The 10,570-nt window shown below is 58.8% G+C and overlaps 1 protein-coding gene and 1 non-coding gene across 2 annotated transcripts; both read right to left on the bottom strand.

Moving 5' to 3' along the window:
• Positions 1-204: 204 nt before the first annotated feature.
• Positions 205-9,667, bottom strand: NOP53 (NOP53 ribosome biogenesis factor). Its single transcript, XM_029210128.1, has 13 exons — positions 9,429-9,667; positions 8,908-8,972; positions 6,984-7,092; positions 6,160-6,359; positions 5,739-5,809; positions 4,448-4,543; positions 3,036-3,140; positions 2,759-2,962; positions 1,832-2,007; positions 1,529-1,595; positions 689-765; positions 525-581; positions 205-263 (listed from the first exon to the last, which is right to left on the bottom strand). The coding sequence occupies exons 1-13, from the start codon at positions 9,650-9,652 to the stop codon at positions 257-259; spliced, it is 1,458 nt and encodes a 485-aa protein (XP_029065961.1). The 5' UTR covers positions 9,653-9,667; the 3' UTR covers positions 205-256.
• LOC114890067 lies at positions 1,372-1,482 on the bottom strand. Its single transcript, XR_003792207.1, has one exon. It is a non-coding gene; the product is annotated as a small nucleolar RNA SNORD23 (small nucleolar RNA).
• Positions 9,668-10,570: the final 903 nt, after the last annotated feature.

Genomic DNA, 10,570 nt, shown 5'->3' with positions numbered 1-10,570 from the left:
TCCCCTCCGCCTACTTCTGTAAGACGCTGCTCGCTCCCGGGATGGCTGCCCCTGCCTCTGCCGGATAAGCCCTCTGCCACGCCCTGGCTTCCCACCAGCCTTTGGTGGAGACGAAGGTCCTGGTACCCACATCCCTGTGTGCTAGAGGGGAACAGGCAGAGCTGCCCTCAGGAGGGAGACAAGTCACACGCGAGGCCTGAGGTGTTGGTCAGAAGGTGCTTTATTGAAGGGCGGGGGCTCCAACATCTCGTGGCAGCTACAACCTGGGGACAGAGGGGAGGCTGAGGGTGGATGGGGGGGGCCACATCCTCCTCCACGTGACACCCCCTCTTCCGGTTTGGGCCCTTCCATTTCCCCTCGGGGACCCTCCCTGGCCTGACTCTGGGGTCAGGTGGCTCTGGCAGTCTGACCCTGTCCCAGGCCTGGCCGAGGGAGCATCGCTCCATCACTGGCTACAGCAACCGGGTCTGGGAGGGGCCCCGGGACCACTGGAGACCACTGGGGAGAAGGGGAGCGCCACTCACTGGATCTCGCGGAACGCCCGCTTCTCCACCAGCTTCACTTTGTACTTGCGCTTGAACCTGGGGGAGGGAGAAGAGAGCAGTCGGCGACCTCAAGCCCATCCGGCGCCCATCCGGTGGGGGAAGGTTCCCGATGCCCGCCCCACATGGCAGGCCCCGGCTCTCACTTGGCTCGCTCCCGAGGCTCGATCATGTTTCTTCTCTGGAAGCTCTTGAACCGGTCACGGAGGATGTTGCCCTCAGGCTGCGAGACACGGACAGGGAGACCTCAGCCGGTGCTAGGCAGAAACCCCAGGGCCCTGACCGCTCCACAGGGTCCAGTGGAGGGGGGGAGTCCGCCCCGCAGTCCCCCCATTAGCCAAGGCCCCGAGTCTGGCCTCACGTACACCAGGGGCTCAGCCTGGCCCTGAGCTCATGGGGTGATAGGTACTGACCCATGGGCCGGCCCTGAGCTGGGCTTGGAGGAAGCAACACGAAGGAGGCTGGAGAAGGGGGAATGGGTGTGGCCGGCAGGGGAGCGCAGGGGCAGAGGTGGGGTCAGAAGAAGGGTGCACGGTCGGCCCACTACAAGTACAGCTGGCTGGAGCCCCAAGGCGCGTCAGACCACACAGGGTCTGTGGCTGTGTGAGCTGGGCTTCTTCCCGGGGGCACTGGGGAGCCACAGCAGGCTCCGAGTGGGGGAGGAACAGGGTCTATTTTGAGCTTTAGAAAGACCCCTCTGGGACTGAAGACGCTGAGAGTGGGGCCCGCAGACCAGGGGCTACAATGGGACCTGGCCAGGAGGAACAGTCTTCTGAGGGCCCCAGGTTCCAACTATCCATCACTCGGCCCCTCACCCCCAGGGACCCCGTGCCCTCAGCCCCCAGGCATCAGCCCAACCAGCCCAGCCTGGGGGCAGCCATGATGTCGCCCATAGTCCCTGGGGGACACGGGGAGCAAGGATGGGTATCATCACCAGGCACGGGTGTCTCCCCTACAGCCCCCCAACCCCCCAGCCAGACAAGTACCTTCAGGGTCCTGAGTGAGTCAGACAGCTCCGAGCTGAGCTGCACGTCAATGTCGGGGTCCTGATACCTGGGGAATGCGGGGCGTCCGGTGGGGGGGGGGGATGAGGTGAGCCTGGCCCAGGACACAGGACCAAAGACCCCTCTTGGGAACAAGAGGCCGGGCAGTGGGGTTGAGAACACGGAACTCTGGGGGAAAGAGATGGTCTCCCCGGAGAGGCCCAGGCTGAGCAAAGATAGGAAGGCGCCAGATAGGGGATTTGGACCCCTCCCAGACTCCCAGGGAGCCCCCAGCCCAGGCCTCACTTGAGCCGCCCCAGCCGGCGGGGTCTGTCCGCCTCTGCCAGCCGCTGTGCCTGCCGCCGCTCCCGCTGTCGAGCCAGCTCCGCCAGCCGCTGCGCCACCTGCGCCTTGATCCCGCGCAGCCTGAAGACCTCCTGGTGCCGAAGCCGGGCGGCCCGCACCGCAGCCTGCTGCACCCTCTGCGGAGACGGGCAAGGTCAGGGGCCAGGTCGAACACCACCTCGCCCCGGGGGGGCCTTTCCTCCACCTGCTCCCAGGTCACAGCAGCTGTTTCTCCACAGCGCTTGCTTTCCTTTTTTAAAAATTTTATTTATTTGTTTTTGGCTGCATTGGGTCTTCACTGCCGTGCCTGGGCTTTCTCTAGTTGCCGCAAGTGGGGGCTACTCTTCACTGCAGTGTGTGGGCTTCTCGTGGTGGCTTCTCTTGTTGCAGAGTACGGGCTCAAGGCACGTGGGCTTCATTAGTTGTGGCACGCGGGCTCAGTAGTTGTGGCTCACGGGCTCTAGAGCACAGGCTCAGTAGTTGTGGCGCACGGGCTTAGTTGCTCTGTGGTATGTGGGATCTTCCCGGACCAGGGCTCGAACCCGTGTCCCCTGCACTGGCAGGCGGATTCTTAACTACTGCGCCACCAGGGAAGCCCAGTGCTTGTTTTGTGAACTGACCTTCCTTATCCGTTTTTCTCTGTCTGTGGTTCATAAACCCTCCCCAGCCCCCACCCCCGAACATCATCACCAGGGCAGCAGGGCCTGACCTGGCGTGTTCCCCGCTGCATCCTCTGAGCCCAGAGAGGCATCTGGAGGATGCCAGGAACCAGGTCTCAGCTGACAAAGGAGCTTCAAGGATCCCAAACAGCCCCAAAAAAGCAGGCTGCAGGCAGGAGAAACCAGGCTGTGGGACTGGGCAGAGCAGACTGGAGCCCAGGGTGCTCACCAGCATCCGGGCAGCCTTCTCCCGCCGCCGCTGCTGCTCCGTCTTCTTCTCCGCGGAGGCCGGGCGGATGGCTGTGGGAGAGGCCTCTGCTCCCGTGGCCTGGTCTCCTCCAACCTCGGGACCCTCGTCCTGGCCCTTGCCGGGCTCCCCTTCCCCATCCGACTCCTCCAGCAGCCCCTGGCACATCTCCTGGAAGGCAGACTCCTGGGGAGAGGGAGCAGGTCAGGCGCAAGGCAGGGAGCGGGCGGGAAGGGTGGGCAAGTGGGCCTGGGCTCACCTGGGTGGCGGCCTGCTCCGAGGCCGGCGGGGCCAGCTGCCGCTCCAGCTTCTCTGCTGCCTTCTGCCGCAGCAGCTCCACCTCATGAGCCGCCCGGAGCAGGGTCTGGGAGGGGGCGGGGATGCAGGTGAGGACCCAGGCCCTGGAGGCCTCTCCTGGGAGTTACAGACCCGGCCCTCTTACCTCCCACCTGCACCTCCACCCCAGGGCTCAGCCCACCCCCCTCGATGGCCCAGGCGCCCCCTCCTCTCCCTGGCCTCCCTGCACCGGCCAAAGGGGGCTTCTAATCCCTAATCTCACATCTGCTCTGCCCGTCCTCTTAAAGGACAGTCTGGTCTCTACACACTGCAGGGTTCCACTTCTAGGAAGTGCCCTGAACAGGCACACACACACAGACAGGAAGAAGTGGTGGCTGCCCGAGACCAGGGGAAATGGGGAACTGGGGGGTGACGGCTGATGGGCATTAGCTTTCTTTCTGGGGTGATGAAAATGTTCTAAATTTGACTGTAGTGATGGCCACACAACTCTGCATATACTAAACACCACTGAATTGTGTCCTGTAGGTGGGTGAATCACATGCATGAAAATTATATCCTGATAAAGCGATTATATTAAAAAAGAGAGAAAAAGAAAACGACAACATCTCCCCATGAGCGGCAGCCTCCTCTGCCTGTGGCCGACCTCATCCTCTCAACGTTTCGCGCGGCGCTGTTTGTTCCATAGATGCTGTTCCCCGGGAGAGGGACACGGCCCCCTGCCCCGGGTCAGCTAAGAGTCTGTCTCACGGGGAACAACGCTCAACAGCATTCACAGGAGCACCTGCGTCTACTCAGTGACCTCGATTTCTCTCCAGGAACCTGAGCTCCCAGAGGGCGGGGGTTTGTCCCCTCTCTGTTCGTGACACCTGTACCCGACAGATGTCTGTGAGATAAACACTGACTCTTGCCACCAGCTTTTCCTGTTGCTAAACTACCTTCACCCTTGCACAAAGCTTACTAGGTCACACGTTTTGTTGCCAACAGTTGAACGTCTTTTTTTTTTTTTTTTTTTTTTTTTAGCTGAAAGCCTTTTGCATTTATGTCCCACAGAGTTCCTGAAACGTGCCACAGTCTCACCCATCTCTGGGCCTTTGCACATGCTGTTCCCTCCGACTGGAACACCCCCATTCCTTCCTCTCTTACCATAACAAACTGCCCCCAGTCTCAGCTCTGATGCCCCATTCTCCAGCAAGCCCTCCCTGACTCCCAAGGCTGGGTCTGATGCCCCCCCGTGCCCTTCCATCCCAGCCCTGCCCACTCTGGGTCATCACTGTGCGGGAACAGGTCTGTCTCCCCGACTGGACCACGAGCCCTGGGAGGGCATGCTGACCAAATGGCCAAGCAGCGAGTGAGAGGCCTGGCGGGGCAGCGTACCTGGTGGTCCTCAAAGGTCGGGTTGTAGGAAGCTCCCGCGGGCATCACCTCCACGGCAGGCGCCTTGGAGGGCTTGGTGTGGAGACGCTGCGGCCGCTGGAGGAGGACAAGACCAAGGCAGGCTAAGGCCCGGGAGCGCCATGACTCAAGCTCCCACAAGTGCTGGGACCCGGGCCCGGGAGGCGGCAGAGGCCTCAGCACGGCGCACGGCCTTCAAGCTGGGAGGTGCCTGCGGCAGCTGGAACAATGGACAGCTGGTACCGCAGGCGCGGCAACCCCAGGACGAGCACGCAGGGACTCCGCTTGTCTTTCCTGAGTAGGGTTCCTGTCGCCAGAGCGGTGGGGAGGGGTGACACTTGCAAAACCGTATGGTACGGTCATCAGACCATCACTGAGATCGGCAGCTGTGCCTGGCAGAGGGGATGAGGTTCTATGTCTGTCAGTGCAGGACACCGCAGACAAGGGCTGACAGACACTTAAGAGTGTAGCCCTGCGCCCCCGGGAGCTTGGGAGAAACGCAGGGCCACGGGCTCACCTGAAACCAGCTAACCAGAACCTGCACTTTAACAAACCCCCAGGGGACCCGAGTGCACGCTCAGCTCTGAGCAGCATCTCCCTGTCTGGACTTGCCACGTCCCTGCTCGGCTGGCCTCCACCCCAGCAAAGGCTCCCCGTCTACAGCAGAAGCCTGGGGGTCGCCCCTGACGCCCCCTGCCCCTCCCCACAGCCAACTGCCCGCCAGGCTGGGTGCTTCTGCCCGAGGACTTGCCTTGGGTCACCCCCTTCACCCCCGCGCTGGGGTGCCCGGCCCCACCTGTCCCACCTCCTCAGAGCGTCCCACAATCCCACCGCTCCCGTGTGCAAAAGCACTTAGGATAAAAGCCCACAGCCCCAAGTGGGCTCCCGCAGCCTTCTCCCACCCCCGACCAGCGGGCCTCCGCACCCTACAGCCGCGCCCTCGCTGGAGGCTCCGCCCCCCCATCTCTGCAGGCTCACTCACTACACCAGGTCTCCTGCCCCTTAGTACCATCTTACTTTCCAGTGAAGGTTTCCCTCATCTCCCTGAAGCACGTCCCAGTGAAGGTTTCCCTCATCTCCCTGAAGCACGTCCCACCGACCTGCCACCACTCTGCTCTGTGCCCTGGAGGCGGCACTGCCTGCCTAGCTCCGGCAAGTGGGCTCCCGGTCACAGGACGGTCGGGCTCTGACGCTGAGGCTCTACGGCCTGAACGCTCCCCAACCCCGCGCTCTGACCCCTATCCCCCAGGACGCCCTTCTGACGAATTCTCACCTTCACACCTTTCTTCTTGGTCTGCTCCAGGAAAAAAGAGTCCTGGTGCTCCAATGGCCGGTCCAGAGGGTCTGCAGAGGCAGCAGGGGCGGCTGCTGGGGGAACATCGGGACCCCGAGGGGCTCCCTCCCAGCCCTCCTCCCTTAAGATGGCACCGAAGCACTGACTGCAAGATGGCCCGGGAAGGACTGACTCTCAGACCCCAGAGGGCTTCGAACGCCAAGCAAAAGAGCATGTGGACGGGGTCCAGAAAGCAGAGGAGACCCCAGGCGGAGGGGCAGGAGCCGGCCCACTTGCAAAAGGGGAGCACGAGCAGGAAAACGGTGCCACTTCAAGACTCCTGACTCTGCCAAAGACCCTCAAAGCGCCCCCCGCAGGGCACCCCCCCTTAGACACGGCGCGCCGCAGCTGGGACACTCACTGTCTTTGACCCAAAGGTCGTAGAAGGGCCGCTCAACCATGTCCTGTGGCCCCGGCTTGGCTTTGGCCACAGGAGGGTGGAGGAGCCGGGCCTGAGCCCTGCGCACCTCCCGGGGCAACTCGCCCTGCTCTGCCAGCCTCTCCCATAGCTGCTCCTTCCGCTTGAGCTTCCTGGCGTTGGGGACCTGGTGGGCGCGGATGCTGGGCCGGGGAGAAGCGGCACAGGCGCAGCGGGTGAGGCGGGCTCCCCCTGCCCCGGCCAGGCATCCCAGCACCTCCTCCCTCCACAGGGGGCCTCCTCACTCGATCCAGCAGCTTCAGAGACCACTGCCCCACGTCTGCCCCCAGCCCAGGCCTCTCTCCTGAGCCCCAGACCTAACAACACAACAGCCGCTGGGGCCCTTGCCCTGGATGTCTCCCAGGGACCTCACACACCATTTCACAACCAACCTCAGCATCGCTCCACTGTCCGCCCCATCAGCCATCCACGCCCCACCCCCACTTCAGGGGTCAGTCACTAAGCCCTGCCTAACCCATCCCCTGGCCATGGCTGCCCACCCAGCCCTCCCTTCCATCCCCAGAGCCCTCGGCCACGTCCAGGCCCATCCTCGCCTGCCCAGCCACAGCACCCTGGCCCCAGCCTCACTGCCTCCAATCCGCTCTCCAAAGCGCAAATCCGACCCCATCCTCCCCTCCAGTGCCCTTCACCTATCACCCTCCCTCCCCAGAATTCCTTTAGGGTCAGGAAGTGAACAGGGCCTGCACAGAAGGGCGTGAGGCCAGAACCAAAGGGGAAGGAGGGTCTGGGGCTGGTGGGACACTCACTCTTTGGGTGCAGGGACCTTGGACGTGTTCTCTAGAATGAGGTCGATCCGAAGGGGTTTCTTGAGAAGCAGCGACCTCTTCTGACCTTTGGTCCTCTTCTTGTTCGGCTCTGGGGGTGGAAGAAAGGAAAGAATTAAGGCCTCAGGCCTCCTCACTACCCAAGACCAACTTCCCACTCCCCTCATTCCGGCTCCCCTGGAGACCTGCATCCCAGTACAGACCTGGAGGGCCCAGGCTGACCCCAGGCTCCCACCTGAGGAAAGAGGCCCCCGCAAGGGCAGGGCCCAGGGTGCCCAAGCTGTGACTCCCCACACCACACCCATTTCCTGGGCCAGCTGGAGGCAGCCCTGTGCTGGGGACACAGAGGAGTCAGACCCACAGCCCTGCAGACAAGGGGCTTCCAGAGGCAACAGGGAAGAGGCCACAGAACCACTAACGCTAACAAGGAAGAAAGCAGGTGGTCAGGTGACATGAGGCCCAGGGAGCTGGACTCAGGACCCAAGACAGCAGATTCTCAGCACAACAGAATTTTCTGCTTTTACTTCTAAAGCCTAATAGTAAAAAGGACTCTAGAATAAAACATACTAGGATGGAATCCGCATCCTTCCATTTGCTAAGGAACCTCATGAAAGTGACTTTCCTCCTCTGTGCTGCCAAAATGAGGTTTAATGCCTACCTCACAGGATCAGGCAGAGATGTGCTGGGCTGACCAAAAACGTCGTTCGGGGTTTGCCATAACATCTTACGGAAAAACCCAAACAAACTTTTTGGCCAACCCAATAATTGCAGCTGACCACTGAACAACATGGGTTTGAACTGCGAGTCCACTTATACCAAGGTTTGTTTCAACAGCAAATACTGCAGGAACACACGATCTGCAGTTAGTTGAATCCACAGATGTGGAACCAAGGTACAGAGGGCCGACTACAAATTACACGTGGATTTTCGACCCCATGGAATGTCAGCACCCCTGACCCCTGCATCGTTCAAGGGTCCGCTGTGTTTCGACTCCACAGCACAGTGATCACCCGTGAAAGCGCGCAATCGCTATTATCCTTCTGCTTTTTTTTTTTTTTTAAATCTAAAGCAGAATCTGTAACTACTTCCTCACCTGTTCACCAGGGCAGCTCCCTGCCTTTACTCTTCTGTTCACAGAGCATATCTCCTCACTCCTGTGAAAGTCGACCTCTTTAATACCCCTTCCTTACCTGCTCACTCAAAGACCGCTCTCCCCCAAGAGGTCCTTTCACTTCCCTTAGACCAGACCCCTTGACTGATCTCATACGTGCTCATCAAGGCCATCCTGCTGCTACAGCAGCCTGACGTTTTGCTCATTAAAGCTATCGGCTTTCCCGTTCAAACGGACCCCTCAGCTTTTCTAGCCCCTCTTTAAAACAGGTCGCTTATCCTTCATCTGTTTCTCCAGGTATTGACAGTTAACCTTATTACTCACTAAAGCAAACCCTAACTTGCTTCTCCTCCACTTGTTTTAGAAGGTCCCGACCTGCATTTTGGCAAATTAAAGCAAGCGGGTCAAGACGGGTCTCTTATTCAAGTTGATCCTTTTGTTCTCATTAAAGGAAAAACAGGTACGATTCCTTACAGCAAGTCCCTGACTTGGTTTTCTGCAAATTAACGGAGACCTCCTGATTTATGATTATCTACTCAACAAGGCAGACCCCGACTGGATTCTCTGGGCATTGAGACGTCTCTGAAACCTCAGAAGAAAATGTGAGTTCTTTAGGTTAGTCCCTAACTTGCTTTCTGTTCATTCCAGGTCCTCTTGTTTATATAGTAAATACCTTTTTTTTGGCAGGCGTTTTCCACCCAAGCCACGTCATTAACACAGATCCTTTTACAGGCTGAGGGAGCCTCAATAAGGACTAATCATCGCCATACACCCGCCACAAAAACCCTTTCTCACCTTTTTTCTTGGAGCCAGTGTCCACGAAGAAGAGTTTTTCATCGGGGGCCTCTGATATCAAGCCACTGGAAGATAGAAATTCAGAATGTCAGCCATACACGTTGGAGAGAGGAGCACGAAGCTAAGAAAGGAACACGTTTAACCTCTCCGGGCTCAGCTTTCCTGTTATGCTCATTCAAGTACAAGCTTCCCGCCTGGGACCCCTCCAGGCCAGAGCTCCTCCCTCCAGTTTGCAGAATTTACTACGTAAAACGCACTCAACTAGGCTGGGTGCGTGGTACGTACTGATATCAGAAAAGTGTTTGTGGTTTACCTAGATTCTAATTTAACTGGGCGTCTTGTACCCGGTGACCCTATCAAGTCCCACAGGCCGTCACCCGGAGTTCCCAGTCTAACCCCTCGGCTTCCCCAGCGGTGCCAGACAGGGGCTCCCAGGCCCCCGGAAGTCCCCCCAGGCAGCTCGGCCTCGCACCCCGCCACAGAGAACTTGGCCCACCTGTCCGCAGTCCCGCCCCACTCACCCGCTCGTGCGCTCCTGCAGCCGCACGTCCTCCAGGAACTGATCGACCTCCAATCCCAGCGGCTCCTGAGCGAGCCGCCGCCAGCCCCGCTTCTTATTTCTTGGGCCTCGCCGCCGCCGCCTCAGCGCCGGGTCCACCGAAGTGGGCCGCAGCCCCAGGAAGCCGGAATTGGCCTCGCCTTTCGAGCACTGCCCACCACCACCACCACCACTTCCCACCGCCATCTTGTTAAAAGAAGAACTTTTTCTCTGGCGCCCGGAAATCCGGTTTGGGGCATGCGCGCGCCGAAATCCCGCCCCTTCCCGTGACCTACTTCCGGCGTCCGCCATCTTGGTAGGGTGGCTGGAGACGCAAAGGGGCGGGGAGGCTAGTATCTTGGTAAAGGATAAATGGCTCCTCCCTCTTCTGCAGATTCCGGTTCCCCCCAAGTTGTAGGTTTGGGGCTCTAGCCCTAGGCAAAATACCTTTCTTGGCCGCCTAGGAATTCTTTTAAAATCTGAGTATCATTTTTAATTTGTTGTATTTTTTAAAAATCTAGTTTTCTTAAAAAAGAAAAGTTATACCCGTCAGTGACAGATTCGGCACACAAGACTTTCCAATCTCAGAACGTTTGACCTGTCGATGTTCCAACCCTAGAATCTTGGAATTCAGAGTTTTCGGAATGTCGAGGTTGGCAGCACAGAACATTTACGTGCGAGAAATGTTAGAAACATACATTATTAGAACCCTAGAAGCACAGGCTCAGAATCATTAATCTTGGGTAAGCTACATAGTTGTGCCTCAGTTGCTTCATCCGTAAAATGGGGGCGATAATGGTTCATCTGCCTCATAGGTTATTCTGGAGATTAAACAAAGTAATATGTACAAAACCCTTAAGATTGTGCCGGGATCTAAATGTTAACTATTGTTATTACCTCGCCCCCGAGACTTTATCTTAGAACCAATTAATCTATGCTGTTTACAAACAAGGAAAGGAGCTCAGATGCCCTTGGGCCCTGGCAACCATCCGTAGGGATCCAGAGCCTCATAAGGCCGTTCTCCACTCGAAAAGAAAAAAGGCACAGAGAAGGAAGGCGCCACGCGGGGGGTTACACAGCGGAACTCGGCCTGGGGAAGGTGACAGGCCCGGGATTTGGCCCTGG

The sequence above is a fragment of the Monodon monoceros genome, unplaced genomic scaffold (genome assembly GCF_005190385.1).
Source record: "Monodon monoceros isolate NGI ecotype Baffin Bay Population unplaced genomic scaffold, NGI_Narwhal_1 Super_Scaffold_10, whole genome shotgun sequence".
Lineage (NCBI taxonomy): Eukaryota > Metazoa > Chordata > Mammalia > Artiodactyla > Monodontidae > Monodon > Monodon monoceros.
Note: the sequence above shows the minus strand (reverse complement) of the source record. Positions and strands in the feature narration are given on the sequence as shown.

Excerpts from the sequence above, each read along its gene's own strand:
- NOP53 (XM_029210128.1), bottom strand. The coding sequence starts at position 9,652 with ATGGCGGTGGGAAGTGGTGGTGGTGGTGGTGGGCAGTGCTCGAAAGGC. Across the intron at positions 2,008-2,758 it reads AGAAGGCTGCCCGGATGCTG|AGGGTGCAGCAGGCTGCGGT; the intron begins GTGAGCACCCTG and ends CCGTCTCCGCAG. Across the intron at positions 1,596-1,831 it reads CGCCGGCTGGGGCGGCTCAA|GTATCAGGACCCCGACATTG; the intron begins GTGAGGCCTGGG and ends CGCATTCCCCAG.